General features: G+C 34.7%; 7 protein-coding genes and 2 non-coding genes across 12 annotated transcripts; 5 read left to right on the forward strand and 4 right to left on the reverse strand.

Moving 5' to 3' along the window:
* Positions 1 to 345: 345 nt before the first annotated feature.
* On the forward strand, positions 346 to 2,419 carry Bm5290 (Uncharacterized protein; the record flags this gene model as incomplete). Its single annotated transcript, XM_001899970.2, has 6 exons — positions 346 to 504; positions 767 to 986; positions 1,404 to 1,561; positions 1,656 to 1,826; positions 1,899 to 2,096; positions 2,330 to 2,419. 6 exons carry the CDS (start codon positions 346 to 348, stop codon positions 2,417 to 2,419), a joined length of 996 nt encoding a protein of 331 aa, XP_001900005.2.
* A 1,286-nt stretch (positions 2,420 to 3,705) lies between these two features.
* Bma-cdc-42 lies at positions 3,706 to 5,304 on the reverse strand (the record flags this gene model as incomplete). Of its 3 annotated transcripts, XM_001899971.1 has the most annotated exons (4): positions 3,706 to 3,795; positions 4,123 to 4,320; positions 4,783 to 4,947; positions 5,182 to 5,304. In XM_001899971.1, the coding sequence occupies 4 exons, from the start codon at positions 5,302 to 5,304 to the stop codon at positions 3,706 to 3,708; spliced, it is 576 nt and encodes a 191-aa protein (XP_001900006.1). The 3 variants fall into 3 exon arrangements, with proteins under 3 accessions (XP_001900006.1, XP_042934602.1, XP_042934603.1); XM_043078668.1 differs by lacking the exon at positions 5,182 to 5,304 and having other exon boundaries at positions 4,783 to 4,938; XM_043078669.1 differs by lacking the exons at positions 4,783 to 4,947; positions 5,182 to 5,304 and having other exon boundaries at positions 4,123 to 4,293.
* A 1,326-nt stretch (positions 5,305 to 6,630) lies between these two features.
* On the reverse strand, positions 6,631 to 7,958 carry Bma-oig-4 (Uncharacterized protein; the record flags this gene model as incomplete). Its single annotated transcript, XM_001899973.2, has 3 exons — positions 6,631 to 6,780; positions 7,084 to 7,233; positions 7,758 to 7,958. 3 exons carry the CDS (start codon positions 7,956 to 7,958, stop codon positions 6,631 to 6,633), a joined length of 501 nt encoding a protein of 166 aa, XP_001900008.2.
* Bm10436 (Uncharacterized protein) lies at positions 7,930 to 10,634 on the forward strand (the record flags this gene model as incomplete). The annotated part of the gene is made up of 5 exons (XM_001899972.2): positions 7,930 to 8,000; positions 8,668 to 8,867; positions 9,163 to 9,316; positions 9,814 to 10,039; positions 10,461 to 10,634. 5 exons carry the CDS (start codon positions 7,930 to 7,932, stop codon positions 10,632 to 10,634), a joined length of 825 nt encoding a protein of 274 aa, XP_001900007.2.
* Positions 10,304 to 10,384, forward strand: Bma-mir-5859. The gene has a single exon (XR_006228213.1). It is a non-coding gene; the product is annotated as a pre-microRNA Bma-mir-5859 (primary transcript).
* A 547-nt stretch (positions 10,635 to 11,181) lies between the features above and the next one.
* Positions 11,182 to 12,575, reverse strand: Bma-mrpl-17 (Uncharacterized protein; the record flags this gene model as incomplete). Its single annotated transcript, XM_043078670.1, has 5 exons — positions 11,182 to 11,309; positions 11,413 to 11,490; positions 11,873 to 12,011; positions 12,146 to 12,238; positions 12,420 to 12,575. The coding sequence occupies 5 exons, from the start codon at positions 12,573 to 12,575 to the stop codon at positions 11,182 to 11,184; spliced, it is 594 nt and encodes a 197-aa protein (XP_042934604.1).
* Positions 12,576 to 13,995: 1,420 nt separating this feature from the next.
* On the reverse strand, positions 13,996 to 16,531 carry Bma-csp-1 (Uncharacterized protein; the record flags this gene model as incomplete). The annotated part of the gene is made up of 10 exons (XM_001899975.2): positions 13,996 to 14,118; positions 14,188 to 14,344; positions 14,421 to 14,538; positions 14,633 to 14,852; positions 14,977 to 15,144; positions 15,413 to 15,498; positions 15,592 to 15,713; positions 15,940 to 16,014; positions 16,179 to 16,288; positions 16,400 to 16,531. 10 exons carry the CDS (start codon positions 16,529 to 16,531, stop codon positions 13,996 to 13,998), a joined length of 1,311 nt encoding a protein of 436 aa, XP_001900010.2.
* A 2,143-nt stretch (positions 16,532 to 18,674) lies between these two features.
* Positions 18,675 to 20,191, forward strand: Bm6449 (Uncharacterized protein; the record flags this gene model as incomplete). Of its 2 annotated transcripts, XM_001899976.2 has the most annotated exons (5): positions 18,675 to 18,788; positions 19,047 to 19,148; positions 19,351 to 19,492; positions 19,695 to 19,909; positions 20,066 to 20,191. In XM_001899976.2, the coding sequence occupies 5 exons, from the start codon at positions 18,675 to 18,677 to the stop codon at positions 20,189 to 20,191; spliced, it is 699 nt and encodes a 232-aa protein (XP_001900011.1). The 2 variants fall into 2 exon arrangements, with proteins under 2 accessions (XP_001900011.1, XP_042934605.1); XM_043078671.1 differs by lacking the exons at positions 18,675 to 18,788; positions 19,047 to 19,148 and having other exon boundaries at positions 19,360 to 19,492.
* A 2,036-nt stretch (positions 20,192 to 22,227) lies between these two features.
* Bm14622 lies at positions 22,228 to 22,299 on the forward strand. The gene has a single exon. It is a non-coding gene; the product is annotated as a tRNA-Pro (tRNA).
* The last annotated feature ends 386 nt before the right edge of the window (positions 22,300 to 22,685 follow it).

Consider the following 22,685-nt stretch of genomic DNA (forward strand, 5'->3'; position numbering starts at 1 on the left):
TGTTTGTAGTGAGATGGTCAGTTCGTCCGATGTAGTGTTTGCTGGCATTGTGGGTTATGCTTACTTAAAAGATTTAGTTAGCGTTTAGTCTATTTACAGTTTTATAATTACTGATTAACACTTAGTATACAGCGGAACATGTCCTAGCCCAGTCATTTACCTTTCCAAAATTTCCTGAAAAAGATTTCATTTTTAACAGTCTGGTTAAGGTATAGGTAATGAACGGTGTAATGTCAGGTCTCTTAAATTTTATTGTACAGAGTAATACCTTCTTCATTGCAATATTCCACTGAATTTAATACCGTCACAAGAAGTGTAATTAGCCATTTCTATTTGCAGCATGACATGAAAAGTGGATCTTCATGTGCAGAAGTTGTACGTTCAGTGCTGCTGGCTAGCTGTGACGGCTCAAAAACTAACTTACCCGACGTCAATGTCTTCCTGGATTTCGAGCATGCTGTACCGTCGGAATCTGAATTGCAAATCTACACCTTTGCTGAAAAGGTAGGATGAAAATGATTCGAAGCACTTTTAGATGAAAAATTATCAACCAGGAGACCAGCCGTCGACTACAATTTATCAGTGATGCCATCTTTCCTCGAGGTCCACCTTACTTTATCTATTTTATAATAGTAGATAAAGTAAGGTGAAGGTGTGTTTTTGATGAAGGAGTTTATTTCAAAATTCACTTTAACTTCAGGTTTAGCTAGCTGATATGGACTTAATTAAATATAAAATTCCAATTAATCAAATACTAGAATTCTAGATCTTGGAGCAGGCAGACGTGTTGCTAGAGGACGTGAAACATTATTCAACTGGTGCATCGGCTGAAATTCGCATCGCCATACAGCAACCGAACAATAAAGATGCTCAACGGGGAGCACTCGATATCTTGAACAAGCTTGTGATGCAGATTAGGGCCTACTATGATTTATCACAACGCATTGAACAGATTATACCGCTGCTGCTGTGGGATCTTTGTTCAGGTAGCTTTTGTACCACTGACCGTATACCATCTCTGCGAAAGTCATTTTCGCACAGCTTTTCTCTGAGTAATGGAATTATGGGGTAGCAGAGTTCATAGGTTTGTTAAGTATATCAAAATTAGTGGCAACAAACTGAATACAAACTGAAGTGGCAAAAAAGAAAATAGAATTAAAAAACATTTCATAAATAGCTTAGATCTATCTTGTCAAAAATTACAATCCGTTTTTGTTTTCATGACTCGATAACGCATTAGCTTAGCTATAATCACACACACATCACAGCTATAATCATAAATAATCATTATTGAGGTGAGCATATGGTCATATCGGCAGATTTCAGCGTATCGTTTCCCCATCATTCATAAAATCAAAAATATCTGGTAAGTGAAAATGAATCCATCCTACCAAAAATTACAGGTCCTTTGCCGCCGGCGGAACAGTTGGACACACTGCAGGCAACTTGTCGACAGTTTGCCCGTCTTATAGACTTTGCACTTTCATTTGATACTGTCAAAATGTGTACCCCAGCACTGCAAAACGATTTTAGTTTCTATCGTCGAGCAATGTCACGAGAGGTTTGCTATCTGCTTAAACGATTTATCTTTTAAGTCTTTAATGACAACTGCTACAAAGATTGACTAACTTTCCTAATCTATGTTTTATTTTCAGAGTGACGGACAGTTCGTTATACCTTTGGAACTGGCCAACACCATATCATTGTTTTTGGCCTGTCCAACTCCAATGCTTTCTGCACTTATCACAGCTACAACTAATTTTGTTGCTTCAAATGGTGACCTCCCCGTTACTAACACTACAGATACGCTAGCCACTGTTGTGCAGGTAAGCAGAAGAGCTGAATTTCAGAAGGCGAAAGTATGAGTTTGATGTTTATTAAACAATCATTCTTTCCAGGTCTGCCGATTTATGGTGGAAAAGGAGGAGAATTGGGAACGACTCTCGGATCAAAATTTTTCTTTCACGATGAGGGTTATGGTTGGAGCGATTATACTATATGATCATATTGATGGCACGGGAGCTTTCTGCAAAGATTCTCCGATTGATATACGATCGGTTGTGGAACTAATCAAGACACAATCTAGAAATGAAGAGGTGCATACTTTTCTATTTCCTAAGGAAATATTAGCTGTGAATTTGCAATTATTGATTTCATACACCATATGAAGGGACTCAATTTACTATTTCGGTAGGAATGTTTATGTAGAATGATTTATATAATGTATTACTGTTCTCTTACATAAGACGAGTATGCATCTGAGGACAACTACACCTGTAGAGTTCGAGTTCATTCGATTCAAATCTTTCACTTATAATCCGATTTTCAGGCAGAGTCGTTATTAAGCGCTCTACGATATACGACAAAACATCTCAGTGACGGAAGCACACCAAAATCAGTTCGTGCACTATTTCCCTAATAGGGTTTGTCAAAATAACTATTTTTTCAAATATATAAGTGATTTTTTTTACACTGAAATGTCGCGGGTAATTTTATAAGGGCAGCTATGTACGCCCAACATCTTAGCTCCATTATTTATTCAATTGAAATGACAGTGCTTGTTCTTTCGTTCATTTTTGCATCGTTATTCGATTCATTTATGCATAATTATTATAGTCACTGTAATCAGGGACTAGAGGAAGACAAACTAGGGAGGATGATGAATCTATGTTATAGTTATTTATATCGCTGTTGTCTTTCTTATTTTCACAATTTAATCAAGTTTTTCTTGTAGCCAGTGTACTTATATTTTAGTCAGTGTTTGTGCTCGTGGTGTTCAACTTTTTGACTTATGCCGGCCAATTCTACTTATGTATAATACACTATAATTTTGTCATTTTCTTTATGACACCCTAAACGTTTTTTTCTTTTCTTTTTTTAATATGGATTTCCACTATACTTTTTATAGGAATATTACAGATATATAAACTCTTGCCATAGTATGAACGTATCAGGGCGTAATACTTTTTAAATTTTATTGGGAAAACAGTTAAAATGTGCTTAAAAGATTGAAAACATTGTTATTCTTTCTATAATTTAATTGCTTTTCTTGTTCATCACCATGACTTTTAACAATACGCAGGCAAATATAATTCATTGGTGATAAAGCTAAAAAGTATCTCAATATACACAATCGCGAGACTCAATAATACCTTCACAGAGTGGCCTAATCCAAGTTTCCAAATTGAGTCAAAGTACAGATTTGCTTCAATAAGCATGATCATAGAATGCATCATAGAATATCAAGCCAGTCTTTTTTGAAGTTTGTTCTTTTTTATTCGTGCAAGATATATGCCTATCAAATACATGAACAATGCAGAGTTACGAAATGAAGCAATAATTTAGATGGATCATGGGTATCCATGGGTGAAAGTTTAAGTAATCTTCAGTAGTATAGCCTTTTTATCACTCGACTTACTCAGCAAGTATTGTCTGGGCATAAGTTTTCCAAAGCTAAAAAAGTTTCCAAAAATTTGGTTGTCCGCATAGTGTGGTAAACGAAATATGAAATACTGAAATACATTCATTCTACACGTATGTCGGATAGATAAATGGAAACACCACACGTATGCGCAGATGGACCAACTAGAAGAGGGAACGTGGTGGTGGTGGTATGTGTGCAATGTTTAAGACATTAACATAATCATTACGGATAAATGACTAACAAATCAGAAACCAATATAACATGATCGAGAAACAATGACGCTAAAGTATAGTACATTTTTTCTTTTTCTCTTGCGCCGGTGGTTCCAGTGCTGCCAATATTGCTTCATCGAACACATTTTTTAGACCTTTCTGTAACACAAAATATGTAGGTTTCAAAATGACAAAAATGCTTCGAAAATGAGTCACACATTGAACCAAATGTGCAACATTGAGTCTGTCTAGTCAATAGGGACCTTTCTCCTTTAACTTTAACCGTATATGTATAACATTTAATATTGTGACACAGATTGCTACCAGCGCAAAGTACAAGTTCTTAATAAGCTATAATTTTAATCATGCACACATTTATGTTAGTACAAGTAGACTAGTTGCGAAACACGTAATTCTCAGTTCTTATTTTTTATCGCATGGATTGAATTATTTAAACCTATCTCAGGAGAAATTCTAAGGGGCAACCTGTGTGAGCGCAGAACATTCGACGTATTTCACTGCCTTTAATTCTTTCGCTAATTTCTCTCCAACTTCGAATGTAATTGGTCGTTGCTTGATTTTTGCCAATTTCTCGATGTAGGAGGGATCGTCACGAAGATCAATCTGAGTTCCGACCAGCAGGAATGGCGTCTTCATACAGTGATGTGCTATCTCCGGCACCCACTGCAATTCTTTTCATCAACTTAAATAAAAGCTATTTGATAAACAGAATAGCCCCTAACATAACAAGACATCAATAGCTAAAGTCGATCTCATCTTACGCAAAATTTACGTCTCCAGATGCAAAAGTATAATGAAACGTTAGAAAATACCAGTATAAATTCAAATAACAAAAGCCACTTATTTTATATCAGCTCCGTTCTCAAAATGATGATGAAATTATGACCTTTTTTCTTTGATAAAAAAGGAACAATAACTATAATTTTTAACCAGTTGGTACACAATATAAAAGCTATATATATATATATATATATATATATAAGACCATGCTAATTTGTTCCCACTAGTACCAAACCAGTTTCATTCAGATATTCTTGACAATGTCCAATCATAATTGACACAACTTTAGTACCAAAATTACAAATAAATTAAAAAAAAGAGGTTGCAAAAATTCAAAATGATAACCTTCTCTTTCACATTTTCGAAAGATGAAGGTGCAACGACAGAGAAGCACACTAAAAATACATCTGTTTGCGGATATGAAAGAGGACGCAATCTATCATAATCTTCTTGACCGGCTGTATCGAACAAACCAAGCGTATATGGTTCTCCTCCAATCATAACTGTTACCTTTAACAAATATTATATGCGCTTAATACACCAAAACGAAGTACTGGCTAAACAAATAGCGATACAAAACAGGTGTTGTGGCTCTCATAAGAGTGGTAATTGACTTGTAAAGATTCAATATGCAACTAATAAGCAACTGAGTGCTAAGTGCTTACCACTCAATCTGAATCATTAATAGGAAGTGGCAAATGATAATTAAGAATAAATAAATGGAGAATAAGTGAACTAACTCACAGCATAATTATCAAATACTGTGGGTACATATTCACTGGGAAACTTGTTGGTAGTATACGAAATGAGAAGGCATGTTTTGCCGACAGCACCATCTCCAACCACTACACATTTGATAGTCTGCATCTTTACCTGAAAAAGGATTCGTCTATCAAGCCATAAAAAATCTGCAGAATCAAAAGAGGAGATAGCAATTTGCAAGGTGACGTAGTCATACCAAATCTAAGATATTCCCACCTACCAATCCTTACAATACAGTCCTTTACTTAAACAGAACAGAACAGAACCCAACATACCCCAAAACAGCAACTAAATAAGAACAAAGTTGTAAGAATACCACTAATACTAACACAGTATAAGTCCAATGGTCGTGAGTCAACTTGCCAACAGTCTGCGAAGGGTCATTGCATTGATTAAATTGGAAGGTATTGTAGAGGTGGCATCGATCGATACGGTCGTAAAGTGCTGTTACTCTGATGAAAGTTGTCTCGCCATCTAATTATGTGGGCCTTTTAACCTTAAATTCATTCTTTTCTCCGCAAAATCCATGAAATTTCTCCTTTTTTCCTTTAACATACTTTAATAGCATTACTTAGCTAAAATATTACACATATTGTGCCATTCGGTGCAGTCCAATTCTCATATGTGTTCTCACTGTTTCACTATTGACGGTTAACTCTCGCTGATATTACGGATACTTGGGTACAGGTAATTGAATTGTTCAGCCATAATCAAATGGTATCACTTATCCATCCCGCTGGGTATCATTAAAATTTCAAAATTTCGGAAGAAGAGAACGCATTCCATTTAAAACACATATTTTTATCTTTCTTCCTCGCTCTTTATCTCTCTGTAACGATAATTGCATTGATACGGTAATATATTGAGAGATTTCATATCTTTCCTCAAGATAAACCTAGCTTTAATGAGCGAAGAGTAATTAAAACTTCTTTTGAAATGAGCTGTGAAAGACCGTACCAGAATGGATTGTCTGCTTATCTACTGGCTTATCAAATACTTTATTAATTAACGATCTGTTAAATAAATTCAATGCTTATAAATCAATAGTTTATTAATGTGCAAATGAATAATAAAGAATGTATTCCAGTTGCCTTTAAAATTTCTCAATTATAATGTTGGATGAATTTCTTTGGAAGCAGTTTATTTTTATTGGTAGGTTCAACACTAGAAGAGAACTTTTCTTTAATGACATTCTCAGTGACTAACTGAACATTGGATTAGTGTGACAATTACGAACTTATCAGATTGGTATTACTTAGAAGACTTCATTCCGGAAGATATCTCTGGTCATTTTCATTGTCAGTTTTTTAGTATCCAAAGTCGTGAAATAAGATGCATTAAATATTGAGAGTTAGTGATTGCTTCAGAAGTTAAATACGAATCTCAAAATGAATAGTGCGGCGAAAATCACTTATAAGTGAAGCAATGGATTCAGTAAGTATATTCAGCTTTGAAATTTTTAGCCATAACGCCGTGTTCATTGTTAGCAACACACGCATAAATCCCTTGGTCACCCATAGTTGCTGGGTCGATCTCTAACTTGCTCCATAACATATCTTCATCGAGTAGTTTCTCATAATGCTGCAATTGTTTTTTTTTAGAAAGTGGAAATTCTTAATATCTGAAAAGATATATATATATATATATATAATATTTGAAAAGATTAAAAACTATATTTAGAGAATTTCACTCAGTTAGATATTTCATTTTTCAAACTGCTTGTCTGATGTGTGGAACACCGAAAAAGTTCACAGTTCGACTTATTAATAAAGTAGCAAATACTGAGGTTAGTCTTAAGAGAAGTGGAAGTGCTGACATCATTACAATCTGTGAAGGATTACTTCCTTTTGTTTCAGAACATCAATCCAGTAAAGAAGTACTTACGTGCGTATTTTTTTTTGGAAGCATTTCAGCTCCTTCCTTATACCATTTGATGGTTGGACGCGGTGTACCTTTAGCTTTGCAAATTAGTACCAACTTATAACCCAGCCGGAATGTTTGGCTGAAATGTGACCCGGTGACGATATGAGCACTCTGGAATTTAGCTCCCTTTAAGCTCACATATTTAGAATAACGGACAAGTAATGAGTTATTATTTTGGTACTTCTCCGATATTGTTTTTAGTTTACTCAAATAACAAGTAATGTTCCTCTCCTAATATACATACTTATAAGTATTATTTCCCAATTTTATTTATGTTTTTGTCTCAGCTTATACATAATGAACTAACACATTGATATTATTAATTAGGAAGAATAAGCTGTGAAATTCCAAGTTTTTTGTATTATAACTTTCACTTTGTTGTATTGCTTTCATATCTTTGAAAAAAGTATTGTTGAAACAAAGAAATAAATACAGCAACGATATACGGGACAAAGGCATTCTAAAAATGAATTGGATATGAGTAGTTGATGGATCACGGTGGTTCTTTAAAATATATGTAAACTTGTCAACTAATTTTCAACAATTGAATATGACGTCAATGATTTTCAAACAATTGAAGTAGATAACTCATGACTCCTTGCTTTTTGCTCCATTTATTTTTTATATAAACTTACTTTACTGTCAGCTAATTGTGTGTGCACCAAAGAGAATTCGGCAACTTGTGCAAATTGCAGATTACTTTTGCCTTTACTTTTACCAGCGCGACGACCACCCCGCGCTTCCATTATTCCAACGAAGATTATAAGCATTAACAGCAGAATGGTTTTGCTGAATAAAGCAAGTTGCATGGCGCGAATGCATGTTGCGCCTTCCATATTACGTTATGTACATCCAGCTTTTCGACGCTTCCTCACCAGGTATAAGTTTCTCCTTAAATGTCCACTATACTACAAAGGAGAATTGTTGGTGTGAAGATGCTTAGATTCATAGTTTTGGATGACACTCCTACTTGTCTCAACTCAGTATGTATCTCTTGAATACATTAATTTGGCTCTACTACATTATCCGAAATGCTGGAAAATTTAGAGGTGTGAAAAATCTCCTGTCTTTCTGTGAATGAAAGGAACGTTAGTGCAGCTGTGTACTGCTTTTTCTGTGAAATATTAGAATATTCAGGAGCTTGCATCCAAATAAAAAAGAAGAAAAAAAACATAAAGATTTTCATCAATACATAGGGTCTAGAAAATAAATGAAGAGACGGGAAGATCTCAAAATCAGCGTGAAATCGATTGCCTTTATGTTTCTCGCATCTTTCAACAACTTCACTTCTTGTGTCGATTGCAGCATAGGTGAAGGGAGGAGGTTCATTATGCCCTGAAGAAATTTAATAGCCAGATTTTGAAGATGCAGCCCAACTTCTTATTTCATCCCTTGTAAAACATCCAATTCCTCAAATCTATCATATTGTGAAAATTTTACTGTTACTTCATAAATCTTGTTTCTTCCTAGATTTAAAACTGATTGACTAGTAAATTCCTTATTATAGATGAAAGAAATATCAGTTTGCATAGGAAGCTTTTTCAGGAGGAAGAGTTGGCGATTTCTTCGCAGGAAAAATATCAGCTTAGTGAAGAAGATCCGTAATCGTTCACTGCATTATAATGTTCTACCTCGAGCAGCTCCTTTCCTTTGTTCAAAATGTGGCTTTGCAACATTTGCATTGAAGAGAATTGAGGAACATGTGTGCATAAAGAAAAACAGTTCAGTGAATGATCTTGAACGAGGTCTGTCTAAGACAGATAAGAAATCAACGCTCACAAATAATATTCTTTATATTTAATGAACTTCCGAGATATGGTGCAGAAATTGCTTCAACATTTGTAGACATTTGTTTTAGACACAGTTCCGCCAATCCTTTTTTTGGAGGATTTGTGTGACACATGTGTGATATTATGCGACTTTTGCTCCTCAGAACATAAGACGTATACAGATCTGCCCTATTCTATAGACAAGAAAATTAGACACATGTGGTTTAAGTAAACGAGCGAAAAACTTTTGGTATATTTTGGTATATTTTAGACATAAAAGTTGCGCAAATGGGTGTGCGCAGCAGATGTAAAGATGCAATGGCGGTATTGGAACGGATACCAAATCCGCAGTCGATCCGACTCCCAAAGTTTCGCATCCTCGAAACTGAGTCCTCGAAAGAGATGTACGAAATGATTCCCTTGAGGTAAGTTTGAGATTCTTTTCTTTCTGCAGTTCCAACAGGAAATTTGCAAATCATTTTCACTTAACACATACAGCAGAACAATGCAAAAAGAGAAGAATTTATTTGGAAATCTAAGGTCGGAAGTATTCCTACTTAGGGGTTGAGTGTAACTGTTGATAAAATCCAATTGATACAGACGTGTAGCAATCCCTAACCTGTATGTAGGAGACGGACACAAATGCAATACAGGTTAGGAGTTGCTGCAGGTCAATGAGAGGTTTTAATAAGTGAAACCAGCTTCCATAAGAAAATTAGTAACGTACTAACATGTCTCTAAAGCGTTCTGTTAAACAGTTGGAAAGTTGAAATAAGCTATACTATCCTATTCTTGAAAAATAATAAATCTAAGGTGCGATAAATTTGCAAACTGCTTCGTATTGCTAGCACAGCATTTATAAATGTTTAAATCCAATTGAACGTTGTTTATCTGACATTTCCAAAACTGAAATGGATTCTAGTTCATCTCATGACCTACTAACAAAGGTTATGAGTACGACAGGATGCTGTTCAAGTAATGATGAAACGCAGAAACGCTCGGGAGATAATTTATCCAACAAGCAGTTCATAAAAGCAAATCTTCAATGTGCTGAATCCGAAATGACCTTCCATTGCAACTATATTTGCAATGAATATTTGAAACGTGACAACTCTGCAACAGATTCACCTAAATGGACTTCTGCTCAGGTATGCCATAGCTAAAAAATAGGAATGCTAAGAACTCTCGTGGCTTTAGAGAAAACATTTGTTAGGACTTGTTAGAACTGAAGACTTGCGATCTCCAATTTTATCAAATTGAACGTTACTATGTCTTCGTTTCTTATTTTCAGCTCGTATAGTGAGTTATTGTTTGATCAATAACAAGTAGTAAAAGCATGATAACTGTGTGAAATAAGAATGTAAGGCTACATTAAAAATGTGGACTCCTTGTTAAGTCCGCACTCTTTTTCGAAGTCTTAACTTAGGAATTGTTGGAGATCGGCTTCTTTGTTTCGGATTCCTGATTTCCAACAATTTCTTATTTTTGATTTTCGAAATCTTCACAATAATTTGGTTAGCTGAGAAAATTTTAACTGGGCCACTACTTTAAAATCAGTAATGTTTACAGGCTTCTATGGACTGTACCATATCGGTAGAGCACAAAACGAATCAAATAAGCAAATGCTATGTTGAACAAATACTCAACTTACACTGCACAGCATGCGAGATAGAATTTAATAAATTTGAAACGTTGGGAGATTTTCATGAGCATATCATGAAATGTGCAAAATGTCGCAAATAATGATGATAATGGTCCACAGAAAGTGTAATTTCATATAGCTTTTTATTGCTTTTATATAATCTACTCTTTTAATTTTTTCAAAATGTTACTTTATTCTATGCCATTTCGTCACTGCACTCTTACTAAAGTGTGGGGATCATCTGTAAATCCGATAAGTCATGATGTAGAGAAACATCAAGTACCGACAGTATTCTTACACCTGCACAATTTATTACTGTTTAACAGTTCATTCAATCCATTACTGTTTAACAATTCATCCATGACATCATCCATACACTCACCGAATATAAAACAAGTTCTACTTTTTATAAGCACATTTATAAGTACACTGTGGAAGATTCATGATTCGAAGAGTTAAAGACTCTTACATAACCCCCACTGCAGAAATTCCAAATTCATCAGTCATTCTCTTTTTTGAAAGTTCTAAGCGTAAGAACATCAAGAAACATTGGATAAGAATATGAATTTATGTCAGATCTTTTCTCAGATGGCTATACAGGGATTGTCAAAGCTTAATATCATGCCATTATTCCGGCAACTTCCAACACTATTTCGTCGCAGCATGTTGCATCTGCAAATTTGACATTTGTTGGCAAATTGCATTTTTCAGGAGCACATTGAGTAAATTGTGAGAATAAACCATTTGTTCGATGACTATGGGTGGATAAGGATTACCTGAAAAAAAGTTCAATATACTAAAGACTCAATACATGAATTTTAACTGCAGTCGCTTCTTTTCCTTACGAATTACACATATGATGTATAATAAAATACATGCCGTTTAATTCAATGACTCCTCTATGAAAGTGTCCTTCACTGGGATCGTCCTGGATAAAATATAACGATGTAAACGGACCTGAGAAATATTCTTCATTACTTTTTCAAATGAATAGGTGCTCGGCACTGTTTCTTAAATTCATTAAATCAAAAAGCAATCATGAGAGTGAATATCTTAAATTCATTAAAATCAAAAAGCAATCATGAGAGTGAATATCTTAAATTCATTAAAATCAAAAAGCAATCATAAGAGTGAATATAACATTAGCAAGCAAATTATTACCCACTACTGAAGTGGGAAGTTTTTGATCACTAGGAAGAGCAATCTGGAAGAGGAAGACTAGCTTCATTCGACACGAATCGCGTAAAAAAAAAAAAAAAAAAACTGTTCTTTTAACCTCTTCCCACATATCCATATTTGAAATGTATACACAAAATCCAATAGAAATAAAAAAGTTAACCAAAATCTTCTTTTTCCCGAAATCTAGGAACATAGACTTCGAAAAACTTCTCGCGTATATCACCATCCATTATCCACCAATCCACCATTTCTCTGGTGTATGGATCTTCAGAACCGCGAAGTATTCCAAACTGGAGAAGCTATAAAATATTAAGATTAACAAATTTTTTCAGTTTATTTATTGTTATCTTTACGTAATTATAATTATACGAGCGAGAAACTTGAATTGTGAAAAAAAAAGTTCAGAAAAAGTAAATTTTAATAAAGCGTTAACCCTTTCCACGTAAGGACGAAGCTCCACTGCACGGTGAAATCGAAATTCTGCCCGTTCTTCACGAAATAAAGTACTACACATCCTCCGTAGGATCTGTAATACCGTAAGCAGTATACAACCAACTGAAACCTCACCACATAAAAGTATGTGAGAGTGGTTTCTGCGCAGCAAATTCTCTAATGTCCAAAACATTACAATTACAAGATAACTTCAATCGAACGTGCACTAAAACTTTGTTGGAAAGACAAAGGTTCTTTCAGTGAAGAACAACTACCTCGAGGCGAGCTCGCTGAAAATCTAGTCGCGGTGATTTCAAACGTTGAGGAATGTGTCCAATTTTCACTGCTTTTGGTATTCGCGGTAACCAAGTTACTGTTCGTGATGCTGACATCCCATTCGATAAAAGTACACAAACTGACCTGAAATACATAACAAAACACTGTTTTCTAATTCCCGATTTCACTTAAAAAACGTTGCGTAACTTACATATCTGATGGTGTTTGGGAACTACCCGATTCAGATTCAGTGAATCGAACATTCCTAATTACGTACAATTTTGGAATATATAATTCGACGCTACCATCATTGGTATGCTTGACACTTACGAGTTATTTACACTTTAGTTCAGCAGTACCTCCCCAACTCGTAACGAACCAATTCGGTGTTGGCTGTTCTACGTCTTTCAATATACCCCTCAGTGCGGCTGAACTTCCCGAAGTATTCGATATATTGAAATGTTACTCTCGTATTGGGTCAACCTTATAGTCAGACGTTTCAATCACAACTGATATTTCAATCACAACCACTCTAAAGCTATTTAAGAAGGCAAGTCCAATCTAATTTGCTTGGACTGCCACTTAGTGAGAAGAAATGCCACTGTTTCGCTTCCTGGTGATCCACTCCGGTGCACTATATATAAACATACATTCAATAGTCCCTATTTTAGATTTTTTGAATACTTCGGGTATTCGCTTGACATCGTTACACGGACCAGTTCACGAAAACATAACGTTGTTCTTGTAAATAATTATTATTTATGGATATCAGGCAATGTGGAAAGCCACGTCAACACGATAATGATTATGCAACTTGACAAATATTATAAATATGATTAAATTATTGGAAGTGATGAAGCACCGAAGGAAGACTGGAATGATTGAATAATTGAGAACAACAAGAAAATTGAGATTAAGAAAGTGAGATTACCGAAGTTATGGAGAACTTGTAATGGAAGTTTAACTAAAATCAAATTACTTCTCCTTCTTCATGTTAATAAAATTAAGATTAAACTACTTTGACTTATTCGTGCTAATAACAAATAACGAAAATATAAATAAGTCCAAGAACAACAAGATAACCATATTGAAAGGTAAAAGTTCAATACAGGAAAATTGTACAACACTCGAATACAACTCATACTGCCAAACCAGTCAAATTAGAACGTTATATTACTGCTTTCAGCTCACAAAACTTTAGAAACGAGGAAGGAATACTGGAAAAACAAGCAGTAAAAACTGGACATCGGCAGACACTAATGAATAGTGATTTTATAAGAATTTATTGTCATAGTCACTTCAAACAAGTGAAGCAATGTAAAGAAGAGAATTCCAGAAGTCGTCGATCCGTCAGTACTTCATTTCCACTAAATTCCTTATTTCAAAAGTTATAATGCTTGGGGTTTTAACCGTACAATCAGTATAGCTGTGTTCAAGTGAAACCATGATGATGAACTATATGGAAGCTAATCAGAAAGATCAGATGCCAAAATGTCAAAATATGACATTATTCGGAATAAGTAGCGTAGAATAGTGGCAAACATTACAGCAAATTTTTAACATATACAGAAACATTTAAAAAGGTTTAATGGTTCCTGGGAAGAAGTAGAAAGCTTTGCGCAGTCTGGAGGAATGGTCAGGGATCTGTTTGAAAGAACCGCTGGAACTTTCGAAAGCATCAGCTACCTGTTTATTCACCTGCAAACATATCAATAGTACGCCGCAAATAGAAATTAAATATCGAAGATCAATATCTCAAAAACTAACCAATGTTAGCATCGACAAAATGTCGGTGGATTTTGCATACTTAGCAAACACTTCACATATGCTTTGTACGAACCAGCTACCTTTCATGGAATTGCGCCACGAAACATATCCTGGAGTAGTTGCATAAGATACTAATATGTCGGCTTCTATCGGTGATCTAAAATTAAAGACGATTATTTAACTAGAACTTACAGAAGGTTATGGTTTTTTTTTTTTTCAAATAGTAACATTACTTTGTCTTCTGTTCCATTGGTAAACTGCTCTTAGGTTGAGAAGTAGTACAAGTAAACCAACGATCAAAATATCCATCTGGTCCATCAAACTCTGTGCCAAATCCTCGATCGTACTGCTCTACAAACAATTTATGTACATATATATATATATAATTTATTTATTTATATTGCTTTAACAACCAAATCTTACAACAATTTGAAATGAAACTTACGTCCTCTGCAGGCTTGCAGGAAAAAGAGTTTTGGTTTATGAGCTAGAGCAGGGCAATTCCGTGCATTTAGACAGGAGACAAACTCTAATACCGATATAGCGACATCATCCGTCCCATACAGTTCACCATGTTCACCATGTGTCAACACGCAAACAACACAAGAATCCAAGTGTTTATGCTCCGGGCGTTTGGAGAAATCTTGGATAGCAATAAGCATCTCCTTTAAGCAATGAAAACAACGGGATATATAATTCATCATCAGGTCATTGCAACACTTGTTAAACACTTGTCGACATTCCAAATAATTCATTTCCCAAAATCTTCTTATAAATGAGAAAAATCACCTTTGCACACAAATTTCGGCAAACCGAAACTGCATAATTAAGTTGCCGAAAAAGATTGTTCAAATTAATTTCGTCAACATCGGTACCAATTCTTTCTGGCATATCAAGGAAATAACGGTTGTTGATAATTAGTGCCACTCCACGAGGTGATGAGAAATTGGGATACACCTAAAGATATTAAAGACTTTGCAACGCAAGAACCAGAAGAACTTAATATAACGAAATATTTACTGCTTCCTATTTTGTTTGCCTGAATGTTTCCAGTACTCTAACTATTATACAAAAAAAGTTTTGTCCAGTACTGTAAAACAGCGTCGGTTCTTTATCAAGACTGCACTATTTTACAAGTCTAAAAATTGCACTACTTTACAAGTCCCTAATAAACATATTCTTAAAAGTTATGGAACTTTTTTTACAATTTGCTACTAATACTCACCAAATTAGCATCAAAAGAAGAGAGGTTCGCAGCAGTGTCAATGAAATCCACCATCAAGTCATGGAGTATACCAGCAGGCTCACGCACTATAATTAAAATAGATCTTCAAAGAAAAACCCCAAGAAAATGTTCGCTTTAAATTTGATGCAACCTAACAGTCTCTTTTCAGATCAACTTACTTTTTACACACTCATATGATCTATAGTACGAACAGTTCCTTTGAATCGCCGCTGGTGTTGGACTATGACAAGCAATACTTTGGCAATTTTCACCAGTGGATGGGTTATTATGCAAAGTTGACCTTAAAATCAATGGAAGAAAATTTTAAAAAAACATTAGATGTGATTAATTTAAAACTATTAAAAATGCATTTCAGGTACGTATAATAGAGATGAAAGCAGGCTGCAGAAAAGCTTTCAAAGAAAAAAAGAACGGATGAATTGATTGAAGTCTGTAAGACAACACATCTATTTTGTACTTTGAGAAAGTGTTTCAGTAGTCCGATAAAGAAATGTAAAGCTTGTTACTTATATTCAATCTCTTGACCAACATTGTTTTTGTCTTCACTGCTTAATCCACTTTCCATCAAATGGGCCAAATATCTAAAGTTTAGTTACGCATCATTTCTTTTTTTTCTCACAACATTTGCAGCACTGAATATTAAAAAGTGAAATTAAAGACATACTCTCTTATTTAAACGGTGGTCTCAAAATTCTCCTAAACATTTACAACCCAACCTAGCTTTTAGACGTGTAATCTGACATACCTTTGATTCGTCTTTAACAGTGACTGATAAAATAAAGAAAAAGCTGTATTTCCGCGCATCTTCAACTGCCGTATGAACTGATATCGCTGCATAGCGACGGTGGACTCGCTCTACAAATAGTGAAAGGATTACAAGAGCAAAAAAAATTTCAACATTTTATGGAAAATTCTCACTACTGACTTCAGGATTCAAATGTATCACATAAGGTTATACATAGTAACCTTGATGATATCAACAATATGCTCATTGAATACACTGTTGGAAAGAAGGAAAACCATCACGTCATCCAACTGCAGACTTTGTGTCCATGTATCCAAGTGTTTGTCCAGTAATCGACGACGTTCCGAAGTCATGACGGTATCCTCCATCACTTCTTTTGTTTAAAAAAATTTAACCAGGTAAATAGAGAACCCAAGAGTTTGTAGAATTAAAAAAAATAGAAGTGGGCTATAAAAATGGTATGAAACTGTACATTAAAAATGTTCAATAGACTCTCGAAAGCATTTATAAGGAATTTCTAAAATAAAAATTTATGCTTATGCTAAACGGTAAATAACTGAAATATATCATCCTTTTTATTCCTCACCTGTTCCGCTCGATCTTGTGACCAAATTTTTTTATGCAAACAGTTTCACTTTACTTTTTCCTTAATATCTGAAATTATCGATTCTGTTCTTATCAAAAATGTGTCGGACAAATATCGGCCTTTATACTGCCAATCAGGTAATGTGATGATCCTGCAGAATATCATGGAATAACGGAAAGTATTTCAAAAGTTTCGTGAGACCTTTCATTTCCCATCTGAACAGATAAAGATAGAACAAAAGAGGGACAGGTTGGATATGCATGTCACTTCCAATAAGCAACAGCATCTTTTTCACAATGCATACCGTCCATCCATCATCGATCAAGCAGTGACAGTGGGACATGAACGGTCACTCACGAACTCACATAGATGAAAGGAAGGAGAGGACGAGGACGAGTCGACCAGACCATCTTCTCGTCAGAAAAGGCTAACATCAAGTACGGAAGTGAATGCACCTCCCTCTCTCTCTTCCGTAAGGGTTCAACGAGCAGCTATACGAGAGGAACGGTGCTTATTGTTAACTCTAATGATTTTAATGAAGTGAACCAGTGATACATACAATTCGTAGGAAGATGATTCCCACAGGTGATGCCGTTGAACTGTTGAACTGTTGATGTTCCGTGCGGTGCGCATTATGTCCAACATCAATTTGCACGATTCAATGCAACAGTACTTAGTCTTCCTAATCCTCTAGAAAAATATGAGTGAATAATAGAAGGGATATAGTGATAGAACAGTGGAATAGATCAGAAAGAAGGTGGTGAAGAGTACTAGACTTGGATAGAAACAACGCTGAAGTATAACACAGGATGAATCATTCCTTGACAGTACTATCAATGCCATTTGGTCAGCTGTCCTTGATTTTTGCAATTCCTGCAGTATAGTATAGTGGAATGGTAAAGAAAGAAGACTCGCAAATCAAAAGGCGCTTATGTCGCACGTCACTTTATTTATGTCGTAATATTTCGTTCCAACTCATCTCATTAACTACTTATTATTTATTCAGTCCACTGATCGCTCGCTCTCGTTAAATGCAATAGGATGTTATACCATTTAACCGAAGCATAGCAGCTCTTACTAACATGTTTTCATGATGAATGCTTCAGTGCATGACATGCATTTGAAATGAGGCATTTTATTTGCGTGCATGCAACTTATGTATTCACTGCATGCAGCTTGACTTAGCCCATCCGATAAATCGTATTTTATTACTTGTCACATTCAAAATAGCAATTCGGAATTTCGCGCGGAAACCTTCAAGCATTGTTTGTGTTGCAGCTCAGGTACTTTGTTAAGGAGGCTTGTTTTTTATAGGTAAGTCACAAACACTTTTTGAAGTTGTTGTTGCGAGTGGCGTGCACGTGATACGCTTATGTGAGGTGCGTGTAGTTAGAACTGTGTTATATGGGAACCTAGAAATTCTGCTGTACGAGAGCATTCAGCCCAAATGGGAATTAGTGTGCGAAGCGTTAGATGACACGTAGACATTCTGTGAGATATCCACTTCGAGATTTTCACTCGTTACTTTGGGTCTCATTCCATCCAGAACTTCTTTTTTAATTTGAATCGGTTCTCTTTAAAATGGGAAAATATGTTGCAAATGTGTTCTTAGTTGTGATAGAGCTAAGCAAGAAAAGACTGCTTGAAAAAGTGTACGTGGATTCTTCCTTTGTCTTAATTAGACATATAGAAAAGGTCTAAATGAAGAAAATTCGTAAAACTTGTAAATATTAAGAATAAAGGAAAAAGATTGATATATTTATTTAAAGTCGATGGTTATCGACCTTATCTTGTGTTTAGAAATCTGAATGATAAACCCATCTTCCTTATTAATAAAGCTGCTACCTAGTCTTTCCATGAATATCTATACTTACAGAAGAAATAAGCGATCTTTTTGTTGAAATCAATAAATGCCTGAAGTACCAGCAACTAAACGTATCAAGAAGAATGATGAGGAAATTGAGCACGATAACAAGAAACGGCTCATCGTTATCATTGAGAAATGTTCTTTGGAGAGTGCGAAGGTTATGTATTTTCAGCTGCAGATATCCCTTGCTGTTGCCTTTCAATGGAATTGGTAAAATAAATTACTAATCAAATTTGAATGAGTGCTGCGCACCATACAAGATAGTATTATGTTTGTGTTCTTTTTATTTGTTATTGATTTTACGGGATTTAAATCTTTCAACAGGAAGAAGCACTTTATTAGTGCCAATGCAACAGTTGTTGGAATTAGATCGTTTTCCTGTTTTAACATTTTTTATTCTATTCACGTTTTTCAGATAGGCAAAGACTATGTGATTTTGTCTAGTGACAGGCATGCTAACTTCATTCGAAATCAGAAAAGAGATCCCGCTGATTTTCGACCAGATATTCTGCATCAAGTAGATATTTCACTTAATTTTAAAGATGAATTTCTCTTCCGTTTGTTTTCTACTTCAGTTGTTCAATGGATTTTTCTTTTCGTTGTGCTCGTTATAAAATTTTTGTTTATGGGCTATAATATTAGTGAGTGAATCAAATTTTGACCAAAGGCATGTTGCTGCATTTCTTAATTAGTACTTGTAAATACTTTATATCTTGTAGTGCCTTCTGATGCTTCTTGATAGTCCATTAAATCGAGCGAATTTATTGCAAATTTATGTGCACACCGTCAATAACGTATTAATCGAAGTGAACCCTCAAATTCGTATCCCGAGGACATTCGATCGATTCTGTGGTTTGATGGGTTCATTTTGCATATTTTCTTTACTAACCAGTCGAATCCATATTATCAACTATTACAAGTAAATGTCTATTATTACAAGTTGCATGAGATTGCATTGTAGTTCACAGTTTGGTACTTCAATGTGCCCAAATAAATATTTATTTACTGTTTTGTCTTCAATTAATTTTCAAATGAACCCTGATTAACCGTTGTTTGATTTTAGTGCAGCTACTACATAAATTATTTATACGTGCAGCTGATAGTTCAGTGAAGTTGCTGAAAGTAATTAAAAATCCAGTAAGCATTCATCTGCCGACTGGTTGTCGGAAAGTGCTGGCGTCATATCAAGCTCCAGAATATATAAGTTGTACACAATTTGCCAAAAGTGCTGGTAATAAACCCATTGCAGTCGTCATTGGTGGGTTTGCGAAGGGAAAGGTTAGCAAATTTGAAACGAAAGTCAATGCATTGTCAGCGTCATTCCTACTATTCACTGTTGTAAATTATTGCAAGTTGTTATTGAAACGTAGTAAAAAAATTCATTTTGCATAAAATAGTCCAAAATACATCTAACAATCAGAGAGGTATTTGTAGACCACTGTGGATTATACCGAAGAAGAGGTGAAATTAAGCAATTTTCCGTTGAGCGCTGCGCTGATGTGTTCGAAACTGACGTCTAGTTTCGAAGAAGTATGGAAAGTTGAAGAAGATAATCAATAATAAGTCACTTTTGATAAACTACTTTATTTTCAGGAGGGTGCTATTCGTTTTCTCGGTTCTAAATTTGTGAAAATTGAATGAGTCTGTACTTCGATTTTTTAACTTCTATTTATCAGGTGTCAGAAAATATCACGAATTGACCTAGATTATTCTTTGTTGTCGCTTGTAGGAAATTTCTGGGGAAATTTGATTGGGGTCTAATAGGGATTTGATAGTATATAAATGGTTGTCCTGAGTTGACCTATCAAACTTTACAATGTAAATCGAATATTTGAATCGAAAAATTGAGCCATAGGGAAAGTTCGATAAAAATTGGTTGAGGTTATCGTTTGATAGATTTGATATGTCTGGATGGTAGCTTGGTTTTTTGCAAGAAGCCAGGTGAGAAGTGACCTTTTATTGGGAGTGGTTTGTAATAGTAAAAATTATTCTTGATGAATAATGCTGATTATTACGATAAAACCAACTGAGCAAAGATTTTGATTGTCAGACTGAAAAGTCATAATGAAATTGAGAGTTATATTACAGCATATTAAGTAATGTATATATTAACAGACTGCAGTATTCTAGAATGCACATGAATTTAGTTATAATTGGGAGATAAAGGTAAAACCCTTTTGTGCTGTGCGTCGTTATTCATGCCTTTTTTGTTTAATTTTTCTGGCTTGATGGTCTTATGATGGCTAATCATAGCGTTGATTGAATCTTCCTTTACAATAAAAACATGTTCGCTACTTTTCGGCAATCTCTTGCTTTATAGCTCTCTGGAATGATTTAGAACATACTAGGCAAATGCACATATTCTTTGTTGACAGACTGGAGTGTTCTAGACAATGCACATTAAATCGTTTACAGTTGGAAAATCAAAGTTGGATAAATGATTCATCAGTTTGGTTTAAAACAGTTATTTGATTCAGTGTAATGAATCCAGAAATATTTAGTCTTTGTAGTGCTGCAAGTTCAAGTACACTTTGAATATTGCTTTGTTTGTTTGTTTATTTAGTGCTGGTTGCTCACAGTCATTGAGAGGTTTTTTTGCTTTGAAATTCAACTACAATATACATTTGCTTTCGATTCAGTTGGAGGAAAGTATAATTGCGGTAATAAAATTTTCTGACGATGGTAATGTAATACTTATAATAACACACGTTACGCATTTTTTGAAATACAGGGTCTTTATTTTGACTTTTCCACGGAGATCGCTGATACCTTTGCTCAGGATATATGCCTTTTCTGAGAAAAAAGAACATTCGAGAAAATGTTATCAAGGAGATTTTCCTCCCATTTTTATTAGATTAACAGGCAGTTATCGGAAAGAGGAGTTCGTTAATTTCTTAAGTATGTATATTAGTATCGAAATGGAAGCAAGTAATTATTAACTTGTTGATATTCTTTAAACATTTCCAATTCAGTTTTACGTAATATAACAATTAAAATCTTGTACTTAAGACCACCTCTGCAGCACAATGAACTTTATTAATATCGAAATGCTACCAAAATGATAAGATAATTCATTGATTGTTTTGATTACTTCCAATATATTCTTATACCAGGAATGAATGATATGATAAACTTTTTTGGCTTAAATCGTCCAGATGATACCTCTCTGATAATTCTAGCAGCAGATTTAAAGAATATTAACATTGAAATGCCGATCGGATGATAAATTAATGACTCACTGGCATTATTTAATCATTTTCATTTATTCTAAGATAATACATCAGTCAAATACTTTTGCGGTTTAAAGAATAAATTTTATAAAAATATTAACATCTAAGTGATACTAAAGCTTCAACGTTAAAATTCAACAGAAAGTATTGCATTTTTTGATTTTATTTCTCTCAGAAAATGAACTTTATGTGATATGTCAAATTGACATCCAAATGTTAATTAATCGACAAAATTATAATTTACTAATATTTAATCATTTTCAATAAAATTTTAAAAACTTCGATTTTGCGTCTATCGTCGAATGACAATAAAACTTCAAAACCAAAATTCATGACATTTATCAAATGGAATGTTTGTCAACACATGGCTGAGTGGTCTAGTGGTATGATTCTCGCTTTGGGTGCGAGAGGTCCCGGTTTCGATCACCGGCTCAGCCCCCACGCTTTTAAATTGTAGAAATGCGTTATCTCATCCTATTTATTCTTCCTCATCTGAGATTTACCTTTCCGACATTTTGCAAATCTTCTTTGCTACTTCTGTGTAAAGTTTTCAGTAATTATTCTTTATTTCACGTGTCTTATGTTTTCTAAAATAAGGAACATTGCATTGGAGAAATCACTGACAACGAAGTGAATGGTTCAATCATAAATTAGCTTATAAATCATTTATTAATGAATCTAAAGCAAAATATGTTTACTGTGTGAAAAATTATACCGCACAATGGCTTGACAATCCAACAATCCAAGGAACCATTTCGAATGATTTTGTACGCTTATATCTAAAATTCAAAGTGATTACCAGAGTAAGATAGCTAAGAGATCCT

Source organism: Brugia malayi (genome assembly GCF_000002995.4).
Source record: "Brugia malayi strain FR3 genome assembly, contig: Bm_v4_Chr2_contig_001, whole genome shotgun sequence".
Lineage (NCBI taxonomy): Eukaryota > Metazoa > Nematoda > Chromadorea > Rhabditida > Onchocercidae > Brugia > Brugia malayi.